This window comes from Siphateles boraxobius, unplaced genomic scaffold (assembly GCF_051911475.1).
Source record: "Siphateles boraxobius isolate OS27281-9 unplaced genomic scaffold, OSU_SipBor_1 29, whole genome shotgun sequence".
NCBI lineage: Eukaryota > Metazoa > Chordata > Actinopteri > Cypriniformes > Leuciscidae > Siphateles > Siphateles boraxobius.
The window spans coordinates 10,374,076-10,393,478 of NW_027508908.1; the positions used below are offsets into that span (position 1 = coordinate 10,374,076).

Sequence of the window (19,403 nt, forward strand, 5' to 3'; positions counted from 1 at the left end):
TGAGAACTATTATTATTAATATTATCATTATTAGGCTATTACACTTGTTTCTCATTAGACTTAAAATTGCAGTAGGGAGTTTTGAGAAAATGTTGACTTAGCCTGAAAATTTGAAGAAGCACAGCTTACAGGTCCAACCCCCTTGCTGTCTGCTACGCTACAGCTCCTCCCTCCACAGCTCCTCCCCCACAGCGGAGCCTGCCGTGAACCCGCAGGCTAGTAAGCAGGACCACCGATGACGGCGGATTATAAACAGTTATGGAACATTCACTAATAGGGACGAAACATCAACAAAATGCTTTACATTGACTATGGCCTGCCCATACTTTGTCTACAAACTTGGTCCTCAAATCATTATGTATTTTGCAATACATGTAACTTTATATGGTTGCACTCTTTCAATGAGTTATAAATAGCTACTAAGATAACGTTAAAGGATTAGTTCACTTTTAAAAAAAACTTTTGCTGATAATTTACTCACCCCCATGTCATCCATGATGTCCATGTCTTTCTTTCTTCAGTCGAAAAGAAATTAAGGTTTTTGATGAAAACAATCCAGGCTTTTTCTCCATATAATGGACTTCAATAGGACACAAACGTTTAAAGGACCAAATGACAGTTTCAGTGCAGTTTCAAAGGGCTTTAAACGATACCAGACGATGAATAAGGGTCTTATCTAGCGAAACGATCGGTCATTTCAAAAATAAATAAAAAACTTTACGTTTTATAAGCACAAATGCTCGCCTTGCTCTGTTCTGTGATGCACGTTCGTGATCCTGTTCGAACTCGTTCATCCAAATGAACGAATCTTTTTTCGAGTCATGTCGTTCATTGAATGACCGAAATGACTCCAAAAAAGACTCGTTCAAAATGAACAAATCTTTTTTCGAGTCATTTCGTTCGTTGAATGAACGAAATGACTCGAAAAAAGATTTGTTCATTTGGATGAACGAGTTCGAACAGGAGAGTCACGAACGAGGGTACGCGCTCGCGCTGTGCAAGAGAGGGGTGATCAGCGCGTACACGAGCGTGATTGACACTGCTAAGACATTCCTCCTGACTCTGATTGGTTGTTTCTGACCGGGAGCGGTGTATTTCTGCAAATGGCAATAGGACCACTGGGAGGAGCCAGAGGAGCTTGATTTTTTTCACAGATTATCTGTCTCATATTCTACTTTCAGGACATAATGACAGTTTTAACAAATATTTGTTTACAAAAGCTACCTACTGGAGCTTTAATAGCTTTTTTTGCTCTTTGTATAAGGAAATTTATAGGAGAAACCGTTTTTTAAGCACCTGCATTATGGCGGGAAAAAGGTTACCATTCATACCATGTTACCATGTCATTGGTGTGGTTATTTTTTTATCATATTCCTTAGGATGTATATTCCCAGGCCCAGCTAACAAAATATGTTCTAAGAATGTTTTGCTAATGTTTCCATTAAGTTATGAAACCAAAATTTCTGAACGTTCCTGACTTACCTTTTGTTTTAGAATGTTCTAGACGTAGCTTACTGTTTTTTCAAGAAGCATTCCATTTTATAATTCTGCAGACATTTTTGGAACAAAACTTTTAAATGTTCTCTGAATATTCTGAGACCAGTAGGCCTAGTTACATTCGAAAAAACTTAGAACATATATATATACACTAATATTTTGAGAGCCCTATTAAAGACAAGATAACTTTGAACAAACATTCTATTAACATTACCGTACTATGAATATTTGCTGATAACTTTGAGAGATTCATGACAGAACGTTAGCCAAAGTTCTGAAAATGATCATGTTAGCTGGGAGACCGATTAAATGTCTATGCTGTTCATATGGGAGAAATAGTCTATAAACATTTCTTTAGGCTCTACTTCTTTCTTTCCCTTTCGAGGGAACTCGCGTTGCGACTATGACGCATTGGCAACGCCACTGCATGATTGCGTCTGAAGCACGTATGTCAACTAGTCCAATGGCGAGAGGGAATGTCACGGGCGGGTGACGTCACGATCAGGAAAGGATAAAAGTAGATCTGGAATGACTGTCGTTAGCTTCTGTGCCTAAGCAAGCGCTTTATGTCAAACTGTGTCTCTTATTTATTGTTGTCTGTCCCGAGATTGCAGTCACCATATCACATCCGGCGAACCAAACATTCAAGCAGTGTGCTTCTCCCTTCCCGCGCTTCCTAATGCCAGGGGTTACACACGACTTGTGTTTTATGTGTTTTGGAGCGGATCATGCTTTGTCAGCCTTCGAGGGGGCAGACTGCAAGCATTGTGAGAGGCTACCGCTTCGCACACTCCACTAACGCCAGTCAGTTTTTTAGGAAAGTGTTCAGGTTCGCGTTCCTCGTGATTCTGGTCCCGCTGCTGCCGAGGCAGCACGGAAGCTGAAATCATGGGGTTCGCAAATGGATCTCTCGGAGGGGTTAGAGAAGGGCAGCTATCTAGCTGGTAGATGTGGTGAGCATCTCACAAGAAATTTGTTCAAATACAGCAGCCGCACACTCAAACACTGTGCAAGATCAATTTATTAGCAAGCTTTCGGTCTTGCGACCTTCTTCAGGCATACAAACAGAGTGAATGTGGCCATATAAAAAAGCCCTTGTCAAAATGGCCACATTCACTCTGTTTGTATGCCTGAAGAAGGTCGCAAGACCGAAAGCTTGCTAATAAACTGATCTTGCACAGTGTTTGAGTGTGCGGCTGCTGTATTTTTACAATTTTCCATAATGATTTAATGTAGCAGCACCTCTCTACAAGAGTTTTTTGACGGATGAGCGGTGGTTCTTTTCTATTTTTTCTAATGAAACAAGAAATGAAATCTTTATTAGCAAAAAAAAAGCTATAGAACAGGTTCTTCCACCCGACAGAGAATTGGGGTTCTAACAGTTCTAACTAATAATGTATTAGATAGGACTGTTAGACAGATCATAAACTAATGAACATGGAGAATGTAAGCACTGTGTGCTCAGGCTCTGGCATTCTCAGCGCCATCAAAATAAAGGTCTGCCACGTCGTCAAAATAAAAGTCACAACAACAAGCGCGGCTTACGTCACTTCAGAGCTCCTTCCTTCGTTGAAGCAGCCCCTGGGGCTGGACACTATGGACATGGCCGAGGTTATGCCTGTATGCTTTTCCCCCAATTGCTCTGCTCCCAGGAGTTCTAGAAAAAGTCCCACGGGATGGAATAAGTCTACTGATAGTAGCACTATACTGGCCAAGCCAGATTTTGTTCTCGGGCCTACTGTCCCTCCTCGGCGGGTCTCCCTTGGAGATCATGCTGTCTCAGGTAGGAGGAGCAATTTTTCACCTCCGCCCGGAAATATGGAACCTGTGGATTTGGCCTCTGGGGGGCCCAACTCATAGGCGCTGATCTTTGAACCGAGGTTGTAGAGACCATACTTCACTCCAGAGCTCCGTCCGCAAGGAAACGCCCTGAAGTGGAAAGTCTTCACTTCTTGGTGCAGAATGCAACAATAGGATCCAGTATACTGCCCGGTTGGTTTCTACAAGATCGCTTTTTGGCAGGGCTATCTCCTTCTTCCATAAAGGTTTATGTGGCTGCCATAGCGGCTTAACTTGCCCTTGTGGATAAGGCATTTTAGGGGAGGAACCCTCTAATAACTTGTTTCCTACGTGGCACTTTGAGGCTGAGGCCTGCAATTCGAACCAGGGTTCCTGCTTGTGACCTGGCTGTTGTTTTAGAAGGCTTATCTGTGGCTCCATTCGAGCCCCTTGATACAGTTTCAGAAAAGTTTCTGACGTTAAAAACATTTTCCTTCTAGCTATTTCTTCTCTTAGAGTAGGAAGTAGGAGATCTTCAGGCCTTATCGTTATCCACCACTTGCCTTGACTTCGGGATGGTCAAGGCATTTCTTTACCCTAAACCGGGCTATGCCCCTAAGGTGCCGAGCAATGTACCACGGCCTAAAGTTTTGCAAGCCTTCTGCCGTCCTCCTTTCAGAGATCAGGAAGAGTAAAAGCTGAACCTTCTCTGTCCACTAAGAGCGCTGGATACATATATCCACAAAGTTGACCCTGTAGAGGAATTTGGATCAGCTGTTTGTCTGTTTTGGATCACCTAAGAAAGGTAGTTCTAAGCAGACAGTCAGCAAGTGAATAGTTGAGGCTATCTCTCTTGCTTACGAGGTCTCTGGTCACCTTTGGCTGTCCGAGCTCATTCTACCAGGAGTATGGTGGCCTCCAAGACCTTCATTTCAGGTGTATCCCTTCAAGAGGTTTGTGAAGTGGCAGGATTGGTCTTTCTCACTCACATTTGTGAGGTTTCATAGCCTGGACCTGGACACTGTCCCAGGTTCTCAGGTGCTTATGTCTTAATTGTGCCACAGTTTCACACAGACAGGCACTTGTAAGTACAGCGTTTGGGTATTATCGTTCCCAAAGCGTCATCTACACACCGCGAGTTCCGTTGAAAGGGAACGTTTCAGGTTACGACTGTAACCCTAGTTCCCTGAAAAGGGAACGAGACGCTGTGTCTCCCTGCCATACTTCCTTCATCCCTGTGATCTACTTGCTTCGGCTAATGGAAGCTAACACCTGTCATCCCTGATGTGCTTTAATCCTTTCCTGGTCGTGACGTCACCCTCCCGTGACGTTCCCTCTCGCTATTGGATTAGTGGCTATACGTACCTCAGACGCAATCACGCAAAGGTTTCCTTCTCAGGGTTACAGTCGTAGCCTGAAAATTTGTGTTACTTTTATTTTGATCTTGTTTCTCCGTTACATAAAATTTACCATGATAACCACAATTTAACCATGGTTTTGCTACACTAACCATAGTTTAACCATAGTTTTTAAAGTAAACTGTGGTTATACAAATGGGAATCAATCCACCAAAGAACATAGTTACTACACTACTATAATAAAACCATGGTTAATTTTCGTAAGGGCTGGTTACTGGTATATGCATGTAACGTTAATTCCAATATCTCTCCCCTCCTCTTTCCTGGTGCTATGATTTCCCTTTAGTCTGCTTTTTTTTCATCACTCCCCCTATTCATATCTGTTACGTTTCTGTGAATTTTGTCTCTCTCTCAATCATGGCTCTCAAACCACTTTGCTCATTATTGCATTTGGAGCATTGATGACTTTGTTCACCAATTTGTATTGAGTCCCATCCATTTCCTCACTCTCTCCTCAGTCTCTCCCCCCCCCCCCCCCCCCATCCCCCCTTTTCACTCTGTACCTTCCCTTCATCTCAAGATACTGTTTCAAGACAATCAAATCAGTGTAAGACATCTAACACTTAACATTATCCTTGACTGATAGACATCTCCATATACTCCAGCAGTTCTTGAGCGTAGCCCCACCCTGCTGCCTCTTATTGGATTTGGTCCTCTGTCATGCGTTACTACTCCATTGTGTGTGTTTTTGTGGGGAAGCAAGTCCCAGATGTATTGAACTTATAGAGAGAGAGAGAGAACCACAGGTTAATGTTTACACTCTCGGCCCTGTCAAGAAATGTTGCCTCTTAGTTGTGGTTAGTGTTTATTTGTTAGTGCTGGTTGTGGGATGCAGCCTAAATTTTCCATTTGGATAATTGAGATTGGAGTTAATGGTAGTCTGGCACTCTCATCCACCTGGACGCTTCAGTGTTAATGACTGATATTTAAATTGAAATATAAATTATAAATTTTATTAAATAAATTATTACTTTTATTCAGCAATCAAAAGTGACAAAAGTGGGAGGGGGGTTAATGTATCATGTTTTCCACAAAAATATTAAGCTGCACAACTGTTTTCAGCATTGATATTAATACGTATATAAGGATCATGTGATACTATGGCTGCTGAAAATTCAGCTTTGCCATCGCAGGAATAAATTACATTTTAAAATTGTAAAACAGTTACGAAAGTTATTTAATTTTCTTATATAAATATTATTAATTGTCATTGCTGTTGTTATTGTTATTTTGATTAAATAAATGCAAACTTTGTGAGCATAAGAGATGTTAAAACGTTAAAAACTACTAATAACTTTTGAATGTTAAAAGAGTAATAAAAACATTTATATAATATTAGTAAAAAAAAAATTTATTACTACAAACATTATAAATACTATTTTAAATTAATACAACTAATATCATTTCTGATAATATTATTCATATTATTTTTTACACAAACAACATTAGGGATTCTGGGCCTCTAAGTATAAAATTGTCTGTCAAATGCATAAATGTAAAAACCATCTAGTCAATCCCATTAGAACATGAGAGTTTTGATAACTAACTGATATTGCAAATGACTAGATCGCAAAGATGTAATCTTTAATGCTACTCTAATGAGACGCTTTTTACTACTGCATGGAGCTTTCATGGTGACATGATATAATGTGCATCAGTCATCAAGATTCAGCTATTCCAGACCTCTCTGACATTAAACATCTATCCTATACCTTTACCGCTAAGACCCAGTGTCAGATTCTGTTGTTTTGTTATGGACACTGTATATGGTTGAGTAAGAGATGTTAGGATGCTTGGTAAGAGAACATCTGCTAAGAATGTCAAATGTAAATTTTATATGGGCAGAATAATTGAAGGACGAAGAAAATAGGGAGGAGAGAGGGAGGGACTAGGAGAAAGAGAAATATTTTTCTTCTGTGAAAGCATCTGATCTCAAGATGTGGAGACTTTTTATCAGGGAAACAAATAAGGAAGATTACTGAAGAGTTTTTTTTTACTTTTATTGACCAAACGTAGGATAAAGCATTTTGGCAATTATCACCAGCATTAACTAAACATTCATGCAAATACATTGATACACTTGAAGTGTAATTTTTGTGAATGCAGCAGTGTTCTGGAAAAATGTGGAACTGTGTAACAGATTTCTTTACCTATGAGACAACTAAGTCCGTGGTGGTAAAGAGCTGGACCATCGGCATCATCAACCGTGTTGTTCAACTCCTCATCATAACGTACTTCATTGGGTGAGTGTTCTAACTCATTTTTACAATGGTAGCAAGATTTAAACTTGTGCCCAAATAAAAGTAAAAAAACAAAACATGTTTGTGTTTATAGACTTTGTTACAAATGTATTATGCATTTATTCATCTTAATGTTAAATTCAACATTTACAAATACATTATTAAAATCAAAAGTTGCATCTGTTCTTATTATTTAATGGACCTGAGCTAACATGAACTAACAACGAACAGGTGTATTATAATTAACTAACATTAATGAAGATTAATAAAGACTGTAACAAATAAAATGCTGATTGATATTTAATGGTAGTTAATGCATTAACTATGGGACCTTATAAGTGTTACCAAAGAAATATATTGCAGTTAATTTGAATAATTATTTTACGACAATTAAATGAGTTGTTTTTTAGTCTTTTGACTTGGTGACATAATTTATGTTAAGTACAACACGGTTGTATGAGACTAAAAAATGTTGTTCTTAGTATATAAGTGCATGAAAATTTTACATGCAGTTTTTTATATATATTTGTGAGCATTTTATATTAAAGAAAGCAAAAATTGCTGTTTTCCTAACTCTCTATCTCCCCCTCTCCCCCTCCCTCAGCTGGGTGTTTTTGTATGAGAAAGCATATCAAGTGCGAGACACATCTATCGAGTCATCAGTGATGACTAAAGTGAAAGGTTTCGGAGAGTATAACAACCGGATCATGGATGTAGCCGATTATGTCACACCAACTCAAGTAAATCTCAAGTTTTAGAATACTTAAAAGAATATGTATACTTTTGTGACCAATTTGTATTACAAGTGTGTGAGTTAACATAGTTTGATGCAAAAATCTCCCTTTGAAGATGTGAGGACCCTGCAAAAAAAAAAAAGTTCTTAGAATGTTTTGCTAATTTTCTCATTAAGTTATGAAAATGTTATTTCTAAATGTTCTCTGAGCGTTCAAAATGTCCCGTTTTTTAAGCATTTTAAAAACGTTTTTCTTTTTTAATGCGAACATTTGATCATTTTCCAAACATTAAAGGGATTGTTCACTCAGAAATTAAAATTCTGTCATTAATTACTTACCCTCATGTCATTCCAAACCCGTAAGACTTGTGCTCATCTTCAGAACACCGATTAAGATATTTTTGAGGAAATCTGAGACCTTTGTGGCCCTCCATAGACAGCTACACAACTACCACTTTTAAACTTCAAAAAAGTTTATAAAGAGATCGTAAAACTATTCCATATTAATTGAGTGGATTTAGTCCAAATTTTCTGAAAAGACCAGATTACGTTATATGATGAACAGTTTAGTCTGAGTTTAGTCTTTTATTCAGATATACATTCATCGACTCACACATTGCAAATAAAGCAAGGCTACTTTCGCGCAGTAGTCGAGACATCGGTGGGAGGCAACGCAGCTCGCTTCCTTCACACCGAAGTGTCAAACCTACTAATGAAAGGAGCTGTCAAGACAGTTCCCCCATCATTAAGCCAGTCGGGCTATTACAGTTGCTACTTCCTCATTCCGAAGAAGGACTGCAGCCTCAGACCAATTCTAGATCTCAGACACCTGAACAAGGCCGTTATGAAACGGCCTTTTAGAATGCTTACAACCAAACAAATTCTCGCGCAAATTCGCCTAGGGGATTGTTTCTTCTCAGTCGATCTGAAAGATGCTTAATTTCATATCCAAGTAGCCTACCACCACAGGCCATTCTTGAGATTCGCCTTCGAGGGTCGGGCTTATCAATATACAGTCCTACCATTCGGTTTGTCTCTGGCACCCCGTACATTCACAAAATGCATGGATGCTGCGTTTATTCCCCTGAGACAACGAGGAATGCGCATCCTAAACTACCTCGACGATTGGCACGATTTAACATTAGATGGGCTCTCACAGGCCGAGTGCCAGCTCAATGCATGGCTCTCTGATCACTTATGCATCAGGGTGGATCACAGCTGTGTCAAAGCCCTGACACCTTCGAAGCGCACTGACTGGTACCAGTCAGGTGTAGACATTGGGTTGGTCTCGAGAAGGAAAGTGGTTTCAACAGATACCTCCAACCTGGGTTAGGGGGCACTGTGCGAGGGCAGGCCAAGCGCGGCCAAGCCCTGGTCGAGCCCGGAGAAGTGCCTATATATCAACTGCCTCGAAATGAGAGCGGTTCATTTAGCCCTGAAAACCTTCCTCCCAGATCTGGCAGGACAAACTGGTCCACACGGACAACATGTCAGTGCTGTCCTACATAAATTGCCAGGGCGGCGTCAGATCGGCCAACCTGGACGCTATGGCCAGACTCCTCCTCCTTTGGGCACATGCCAACCTGCGCTCACTAAGGCCAGTGCAGGTGCCGGGCATTCTGAACCAGGGTACGGATATGTTATCCAGAGACAGGGGAATGGTCTCTCCACCCTCAGATGGTTCACATGATCTGGAGTACCTTCGGCAAGGCAGAGGTCGACCTCTTCGCCTCAGAAGACAATGCTTACTGCCCAATATTCTTTTCAAAGACCAGGAAGCTCAAACTGCCTCGGCCCCCCTCAGTTCCCGCCTGGGACCTATCCATGGTCCTCAGGCCCCTTAGGGGACCCCCGTTTGAGCCACTCCAGTCGGCTGACCTTAAACCGCTTTCACTGAAAACCGTACTCCTCCTAGCGCTGGCATCGGTCAAAAGAGTAAGCAACCTGCAAGCACTTTCCATAACCGGTGCATGCCTTGAGTTTGGGCTGGGCGACTCCAGAGTCGAGCTCAGACCCAGACACGGCTATGTTCCTAAGGTGCTCTCAACACCGTTCAGATCCCAGGTGATATCGCTATCAGCTCTTCCCCTGTCGGAAGATAATAATAATTTGAATCTGGTCTGCCCTGTCAGGGCTCTCAGAATCTATCTAGAGCACCCCGCCACATTCAGACAGTCGGAACAGCTCTTTGTGTGTTTTGGTGGCCGGACTAAAGGTCTGCCTGTCACAAAACAGAGACTTTCTAGATGGATAGAAGACGCTATCTCTATAGCCATACGGGTTAGAGCTCATTTCACTAAGGCCGTGCCTCATGGGCTTGGTCCAGTGGTGTACCAATCGAAGACATCTGTGTGGCGGCAGGCTGGACCTCACCATCCACATTTGTGAGATTTTATAACCTAGAGGTCCCTGCTCTGCAGGGACTTAGCCTCAGGTAATGGTTCAGGGCGAAGTCGCTAGCTAATAGCACGGCATTTTAAAATGGGTTCCCACTGCGTACAGCTACGCAATACGAAGTGAACGTTCTCAAAAGGGAATGTACTCGGTTACTAACGTAAACTCGGTTCCCCGAGAGTAGGGAGAGTGCCGTGCTATTACGCTTGGGTCAGGTGCTGTGGTTTCAGTCAATTTAACCTGATTCTATGGCGAAATGGTCTGCTAATATAGGCAGAAGCCAGACCCATTCTGGTGGGTTCTGACGCGCCCTGGGCACGAAGCGACCAAGTTGGTTTGCCGCCTCGCCATAGGTTCGTGCAGTTGCTGCAGTACAGCCAATGAGCAAGCTAGACGTTCTGCTCTGTGCTCGCTGTGCAGCTGCACTGCATTTGAAAATAATGGCTTCAATATTCTCAAGAAAAGGAGTTTTCCACTGCGTATAGCTACGCAATACTTTATACTATTTTAAATTCTAAAAAAGCTCATTAAAGGTGTGGGTTAGTTTATAGTAATTGTAAATAAAAACAGTAGTAGTTTAGTATACAGTATGTGTTTTTTACACAATGTCTGTGTGTGCATGTGTCCACCAGGGGGCTTCAGTTTTCTGCGTCATAACAAAGCTCATCACGACAGAGAACCAAGTTCAAGGAAACTGTCCAGAGGTGAGTGTGGACACTGCTTTGAATTACGTTAGTGGGTTTTTTGAAGTACTGAAATTTGTCATGGTTAATGTACACTAATTTCATTGATTCTTGTCTGTGTTTCCTCATGTGTTTGTCTATATATCTCTTCAGAGTGAGATGAAATTCAAATGTGACAATGACAGTACTTGTAAGAAGCAGATGTCAAAACCATCAAGCAATGGTAAAATTCTAATGTTCTTTATATCCTTTGTGAGATTAATAATTTTTATTGAAGGATCATATCAAGAAGAATTTTTGTTTTTACAATGAATAATAATAAATTAATAATAATAATAATAATAATAAAGGAAATTATTTTTAAATTGGTTAGACCCCCTGTGGTGAAAATCAAGTAAATAATGTTCATATGTCTCTGTGGTGTTTTTAATATGCCTTAAGACAAACCATGCGCAAATTCATTGGTCAAAACCAATGCTGAGTATTTTAAAACGGTCTAAAATATGCGATATGAAACTGCCCGACTGTAACCAATCCCATCAATGTTGTGGGGCGGGGATTTTTCTATCATAGGTGTGTTCAATTGACTCGGTGCTGCAGACCGATCGGTCTATGACATCAAAGTACCGCGAGAGTTATTAGAGAGCAGTAAGAGACAGCATTAGAGACCGTATGCTTTCGAATTGCTCTCGTGGTTCTTTGATATCATCGGTTTGCACGCTTGTTTCCACCACAGAATAAAAAATTGTAAAAGATTATTGTGATTTTTTATCGCACAATTGTGAGATATAAACTGACATGTTGTGAGTTAGAAAGTCCAATTCTGGGAGGAAAAATACTGACTTCTTTCTCAGAATTGCAAGTTTATATCTCACAATTCTGACTTTATAACTTGAAATTGTGGCTTTATATCAGACAATTGAGCGAAAAAAGTCAGAATTGTGAGATAAAAAGTTGCATTTACCTTTTTAAATTTTTATTCCACTCTTTTTCTCAGAATTGCAGCAACTAATTGTGAGAAAAAAAAGTCAAAATTGCTTTAATCTCATAATTGCGAGAAAAAGTCAGAATTGTGAGATAAAAAGTTGCAATTACCTTTCTTATTTTTTATTCAGTTGCTGAAACGAGCTTCCATAGCGCAGCGCCGTTTCAAGTCGAACACACCTATTATTTCTAGGGATGCTGATTGTTAGAAGTCAGCTGTCTGGCTCAGAGATGGCGAACGGGGAGATGGTTTGTGTTAGCAACACATTATTAGCTGTTTGATAACTGTAACGAGTTTAGTAATCGGCAAACATTTAAACAATTTAATCAATAACCAAACACGAAACGAAAGTAAAAGCGACAGCCCCTCACAGACACTCATTATAAATCACGCCACCGGCCTTGCGCCGTTCACTCATGGCTCTCAGCCTTGCCCTGCTTGCCACAAAAACGTATCAAGTCTAACATATCAGTTACTGTTATGTGTCAACTTTTATTAAAATTCTGAATGGATTATATAGTCTAGAAAGCACGCAAAGACCCCCTTATAATCCCAAAGGAATCACTAAAATCCTGTCACTCATCTCAGTTCGCGATTTCCCAAAGTTCAGTTATAATCAATAAAGTTGTCTACATTGGACAATGAATCTCTTATTTACATCATATGTACACTTGAGAGGATTTACGAGCGTGGAAAACTCAGTGCCGAATCAAACCTCTGGCGTTTTAACAGGAGAGTTAATTCTGACTTAATTAGATGCCCCTGATTGGCCACTGCATTCAATTCAAACATTTCTGTGAGCATTTACTAAATCTGTTTCGTCAATATTATATTACTATAGTATCAACTTAGGGTGCTCCTGAGTGGAGGCGGGAACTCAATTGCATATTCATGTCTCCGAGTATGCTAAATGAAGCAAGGGTGTAGAGTTACATTTCAAGTATTTTTACAGGAAAAACGTTTAAATATGTCATTGTGAGGTAACACTTTATATTACGACCCGCAAACAACTGCGTAAGTACACCGAAATTATGGTGTACGTTTCTGTAATTATAGTGTACTTCCGTGTAGGTATAAGGGAACAATATGTTAAGTTTTGGGTAATAAAGGGGTAACAAGCAGGTATACAACCTGCAAAGAACTTCGTAAGTAAACCTAAATTACGGTGTACGTTTCTGTAATTATAGTGTACCTCCGTGTAGGCATAAGGGAACAATATGTTAAGTTTTGGGTAATAAAGGGGCACAACCAGATATACAAGCAAATTATTTATAATGTAATTATTTTAAAACTAACAGGTACCTATTCTGTTAATATATTCCAGGCAAACATTGTACTGTTGTACAATTTTTATCACATTTCTGGCAAAATATGTTCTTGTGCAATGTAGTTACAGGGTAATTTTGACATCTGTGGGTTGTAAATTAAAGTGGCGGTTTACTTTGAAATTTTGTTTTGAATTTTTCTTGTAAAATAAAAGTCAGAAATTAAATGGGATCCTTTATTGTATATTTACTGCACTTACCCAGTAACTACACAGAACAAGAGGGTAACAAGCGCCACTTTAATTTACAGCCCGCAGGAGTTACACTTACCCTGTAAATACACAGTTGAAACGGGTAACGAACACTACTTACTATGTAACAATACGAAACAACACTATTTGCACAGTAATTACAGAGAAAGGTACTCTACTAAAACAAAACAAAACAACGTTTTAATTACACAGTATATTTGCCCTGACATTTAAGTGTCATTGCAATACAATGTGATAAGGTAAGTACTAAGTACTACATGGTACGTTCTAAACTAAAATAATAGAAGAAACTTTTTTTTTTGGCTGAACGTTAAGTAGTTTAGTAAGAAAAGCCAATAAATTTAATTTTTATCATACTGTGCAAACATACAGCCATATATATATATATATATACACGTTTAATTTACAACCCACAGATGTCAAAATTACCCTCTAACTACATTGCACAAGAATATTTTGCCAGAAATGTGATAAAAACTTTTATATACAACAGACATACAATTATATGTCTATTATATACATTGATGGGATTATATATATACAAAAAAGACATACATACAAAAAAACAGAATAGGTACCTGTTAGTTTTAAAATAATTACATTATAAATAATTTGCTTGTATATCTGGTTGTACCCCTTTATTACACAAAACTTATAAAACACGGAGGTACACTATAATTACAGAAACATACACCGTAATTTCGGTGTACTTACGCAGTTGTTTGCGGGTCGTAATATAAAGTGTTACCCATTGTGATCATCAAAGATGAGTTTTAAGGGATAACTTTTTTGACTGCAGGGGAATTTTAACAATTTGAGTGTTTCATTGTGGATTGTTTTGTTATCTTGAAATGATCAAGGAAAACCAATAACCTACTAACATTATTACAAATTTGACAGTCATGTTATGTTTTGATCTATTGGTTGTATCTCGAAGGGTTGCTGACAGGACGATGTGTGAACTTCAATGGTACCCAAAAAACCTGTGAGATCAAAGGATGGTGTCCTGCAGAGATAGATTCAATTCAACCGTGAGTCCACTTTTAAATAAACAAATTAATAGACGTGTGAATGTTGAATAAAAAAGGACTGATGGAGTTTTTTTCTTATTAAGAAACCCCATGATGGAGGTGGAGAACTTTACCATTTTCATCAAGAACAGCATTCGCTTCCCACGTTTTAACTTCACCAAGTAAATGCAATCAAACACAAAGACTGAAAAATTATCCTTTTTTTTTTTTTTTTTACATAATCTACCAGTAAACCTTTTTTTTAAAAATAATGACCCTCATTGTTTCATAATTAGATCTCCTTTTCTGTAAATTGTTTCATTAAATATTTCTCTTTTCCTTTCAGGGGAAACTTTTTGCCCAACATCAATAGTACCTATATAAAGAAATGTAACTTTGACTCTGAGAGTAATATGTATTGTCCAATATTCAAAGTGGGTGATGTGATACGATTTGCACAACAAGACTTCACCACTCTTGCTAAAAAAGTGAGTGTTTATTTAATTATTTTGTAATACTTGGCTTTTTTTGTTACTTTGTTCCTACCTTGCTTTCTTCCTTTCATCATGTAGTTTTACATTTGTAAGAAATATTTCATAAGCACGACTTTTATACAACAGTTCTATATATAAGTATAAATATATAAACTAATGCAAATGTACTCATATTAACAAATTTAACCTTATTGTAAAATATTTTTCACCAATAAGTTGTGAGTAGTTTGGCCACTTAGTTCCCACCAATGGAAATAGTTTCAAAAGAGACCAGAGAAATACCTGTTGTAAAAAATAATAACTGTTTCATAAAAGTATTTAATAACTGTTAGCAAACATTACATTAGTAAACATTACATTTCAGACATTACATTTCTTTTTTATTCTCAACACTGTAAAAAGTGATCAGTTGACTTAAAAATGTGAGGAAACCCATTGCCTTAAAATTATTAAGTAAATAAATTTCATGCATAATTGAAAAAATTAACTTTGTGGAATTGTCAAGTTCACATAACTTAATTTTTTCAATTATGGATGAAGTTTATTATTCATTTTAAGGCAATGGGTCTCACTTTAGTTAAGTCATCTGATCACTTTTTACAGAGAAAAGTATTGCACCATCGTTATTTCACTTTAAGTGCAAAGTCAAATTGGATTTGTGTAAGTAATCTCTTTCTCTTTCTCTCAGGGAGGAGTGATAGGGATAAAAATAGCGTGGATATGTGATTTAGACAAGGCAGATGATGAGTGTAAGCCCGCCTACTCCTTCACTCGTCTGGACGCCATGTCAGAGAAGACCACTGTGTCTCCGGGATACAACTTTAGGTTCTAGAACCTTTTCTTTCCACCTTAAATTTTAATTAAGAATGTTACAGTCTGCAGGCCTCTAATTATACTGCACAAACAAATGCCTCCAATCTGTACACATACTTCATCCACATGTTTATCAGACATGTATTTTGTAGTGGCCATATACTCTAAAATATTACAAAAAGGCACCAAATCATTCGAAGTTGATAGCTTGGATAATCCTTTTTGAAACTATCTGCTAACATGTCTAAATCTTTGTCCTTAGGTACGCAAAGTATTTTCAAATGGAGAACGGAACTGAGTATCGCACTCTGCTGAAAGCCTACGCCATCAGATTCGATGTGCTTGTTAATGGAGATGTGAGTTCATTTTAAGTTGTTTGTGTGTTTTTTCAAGCATATTCTGCATCTGGGCATAGTTACTCATTACATTTTCTCGTTAAAGGCTGGAAAATTTGACATGATACCAACTCTAATCAACATGGTTGCTGCCTTCACCTCTGTTGGTGTGGTATGTGTCTTCATTAGGAGTTCTTCGTTTTCACAAGTTGGATAATATAAATGGGTCACTTTTTTGGTAATTCTTAGTAGAAAGTCAACTCCAAATGTCAGCTAAAACATAATGAAATCAACAACAAACTATAAAATAGTAAAATGTTGCAACCATAATAATTAGAGATCCGTTAATATGTGTGTGTCTCTAGCACCAAAGACATAAACAGTGGCTTACTCAAATTCATCATTTGCTTCAACTATTTAAGATGTAATTTGTTATTTCATATTAACGAGATTATCATTTCACATTGCACTGCTGGCTTGCAGAATAGAGTTAGTCAAAAACATTCATTCCATATTGTCTTGAAGTTAAGTAGATTATACTCAATAGTTATATCTTATCTGTGAACTTTATTAAAATCTGCAAATAAATATGTTTACAACACTTCTTTATGTTTGAATCAATACACGACTCATTGTAAATATAATGAACAATCCAAAGTAATATATAAGTATCAGTTAGATCTTTGTTTTCTACTTTCATGAATCAAGTACAAATCTAATATTTGTTTCATATTTTTAAGTTCACGTTTAGCAAGGCAAGTTTATTTATGTAGCACATTTCATACACTATGGCAATTCAAAGTGCTTTGCACAGAAAGGAATTAAAATAATCACAAAGTAAAAGCAAAAGGAAAATGAAACAAAAGGAAAATGAAAACAGTTATAAAAGAAATTAAAATAGTTATATGATAAAGTTATAAAAGGAATTAAAAGAATAAAAAGATGATACATAGATAAACTTCTCATCTGGCAAAACACCAGTGTATCATATTTTTCACAACTCCCAGTTTTACACTGAGATATTTAGATTTAGTCTGAACATATTCAATGTAGAAAGTGCTTTTTTGCTTTATTTACTATAATACTGTAATATACTAAAATTTAGCTATATAAAGGCTACTATATATTTATTTAAAAAAAATTGTGTACAGCGTTCTAAAAAATCATTAAAATATCAATAGATTCAAGCAAAACGCTTTCACTCATTGTCTGTCCTGGCCTGTCCTGCCACTAAGCACAAAACTTTTACCATAGTTCTGACCAGTGTAAGTCAAATAATGAAGATTTGTTTACTTTAAGTATGTGAAATATGACCCAAGTGAGAAGTGAGCAAAGCGCCTGGCTGGCCCCAGACTTTAAAAGAACAATTGATCAGTAGACATAATATACCACTGTAAAAAAATTTTTGCTGACTTAAACTTTGAAGTAATCAACTTGTATGTTTAAGTCATTCATATTTAATAACATTAAACTGACTTAAAAAATGAGTTGAATCTTGTATAACTAAAAATGTATTGTCATTAACTTATTTTGATGAGTTAAAGCAATGTAAAAACATTATGTTATCTTATTGATCACATAATTTTAAAACTGCTTACCCATTTTTGTGTAATATATATTTACCTTTGTATATAAATGATGTAACTATCCGTCTCCATCCTCATCCTAAACTTGGACTGTTTTATCATTAATCAGTGCCAGACAGCAACCTGCGTCTTAATACAATATTTTAAAGCATTAGCATCTATTTCCATTAAAGCTTAACAGCATGTATGCATATGTATTTGTAATGTATTCATAATTCATAATTTATTGTTTATTATTGTTCATGTTTAATAATGAAATTAATTCATAATAGAAAATAATTCATACCTGTGAACCTCTTTAAGTAGACAAAATTGAGATTTTTTCCTTTATTTTAGGGTACAGTGCTTTGTGATATAATTCTGCTGAACTTCTTGAAAGGAGCTGACCAGTACAAGGCCAAGAAATTTGAAGAGGTTTGCATTTTAGCAAGTCGCCAACAACGTTACATCAATCCAGTTATGATGACAATGAATGCCTCACTGCCTCTCTCTTGTTCTGTTTTTTCTAGGTATCAGATTCACATATTCAGAGCACTAGTTCTTTCTACAGGTCCAGAGACCACAGCCAGCATTCAATCAAACCTGATGAGAAGTTTTCAACTGACTCCGGAGCATTTTCCATTGAACGCTATAGTTAATTGTGCCCACCACAGGGCTTGGGAAGGATTGCAAAAAAGCATTCAATTTTTTTTTCATTAATTCAGTATATATATATATATATATATATATATATATATATATATATATATATATATATATATATATATATATATAATACACACACACACACACACACACACACATATTACAATTTTCCCCCATTAGCCATTAATAATATTTTAGAATCATCTTCAAATCAAATTAAACTTCAAAATTTGCCTGACTGATCAAATATTAAAAAACATTACTATATTTTGTAAATAATAGTATTAAGTAAATACTAAATATTTATATCTGATATGTATGCTCATAGAGTTAGCATGGCCTTTACACAACTATTAATAAGTTATAAGTTATTAATAGAATATAGATAACATATCAAATGTTGAAAGTGAGACATTTTGAAATGTCATGCCAAATATTGGCTCATTTTGGATTTCATGAGAGCTACACATTCCAAAAAAGTTGGGACAGGTAGCAATAAGAGGCCGGAAAAGTTAAATGTACATATAGGAACAGCTGGAGGACCAATATGCAACTTATTAGTTCAATTGGCAACATGATTGGGTATAAAAAGAGCCTCTCAGAGTGGCAGTGTCTCTCAGAAGTCAAGATGGGCAGAGGATCACCAATTCCCCCAATGCCGTTGCCGGCTAAAACTCTATAGGTCAAAAAAGAAGCTATATCTAAACAGGATCCAGAAGCGCAGGCGTTTTCTCTGGGTCAAGGCTAATTTAAAATGGACCGTGGCAAAGTGGAAAACTGTTCTGTGGTCAGACAAATCAAAATTTGAAGTTCTTTTTGGAAAACTGGGACGCCATGTCATCCGGACTAAAGAGGACAAAGACAACCCATAAGTTGTTTTCAGCGCTCCGTTCAGAAGCCTGCCTCTCTGATGGTATGGGGTTGCATGAGTGCGTGTGGCATGGGCAGCTTACACATCTGGAAAGGCACCATCAATGCTGAAAGGTATATCCAAGTTCTAGAACAACAAATGCTCCCATCCAGACGTCGACTCTTTCAGGGAAGACCTTGCATTTTCCAACATGACAATGCCAGACCACATACTGCATCAATTACAATATCATGGCTGCGTAGAAGAAGGTACTGAAATGGCCAGCCTGCAGTCCAGATCTTTCACCCATATTAAACATTTGATGCATCATAAAGAGGAAGATGCGACAAAGAAGACCTAAGACAGTTGATAACAACTAGAAGCCTGTATTAGACAAGAATGGG

At 37.7% G+C, this 19,403-nt stretch overlaps 1 protein-coding gene across 2 annotated transcripts; it reads left to right on the forward strand.

Annotated features, from left to right (window-relative positions):
• The first annotated feature begins 6,169 nt into the window (after positions 1 to 6,169).
• On the forward strand, positions 6,170 to 18,203 carry p2rx3b (purinergic receptor P2X, ligand-gated ion channel, 3b). Of its 2 annotated transcripts, XM_077246950.1 has the most exons (12): positions 6,170 to 6,937; positions 7,539 to 7,674; positions 10,694 to 10,765; positions 10,898 to 10,967; positions 14,204 to 14,297; positions 14,381 to 14,458; positions 14,623 to 14,764; positions 15,459 to 15,595; positions 15,846 to 15,939; positions 16,025 to 16,090; positions 17,841 to 17,918; positions 18,014 to 18,203. In XM_077246950.1, the coding sequence occupies exons 1-12, from the start codon at positions 6,795 to 6,797 to the stop codon at positions 18,140 to 18,142; spliced, it is 1,239 nt and encodes a 412-aa protein (XP_077103065.1). In that variant the 5' UTR covers positions 6,170 to 6,794; the 3' UTR covers positions 18,143 to 18,203. The 2 variants fall into 2 exon arrangements, with proteins under 2 accessions (XP_077103065.1, XP_077103066.1); XM_077246951.1 differs by lacking the exon at positions 17,841 to 17,918.
• The last annotated feature ends 1,200 nt before the right edge of the window (positions 18,204 to 19,403 follow it).

Excerpts from the sequence above, each read along its gene's own strand:
- p2rx3b (XM_077246950.1), top strand. The coding sequence starts at position 6,795 with ATGCAGCAGTGTTCTGGAAAAATGTGGAACTGTGTAACAGATTTCTTT. Across the intron at positions 14,298-14,380 it reads GAGATAGATTCAATTCAACC|AAACCCCATGATGGAGGTGG; the intron begins GTGAGTCCACTT and ends TTTCTTATTAAG. Across the intron at positions 14,459-14,622 it reads CCACGTTTTAACTTCACCAA|GGGAAACTTTTTGCCCAACA; the intron begins GTAAATGCAATC and ends TTTTCCTTTCAG.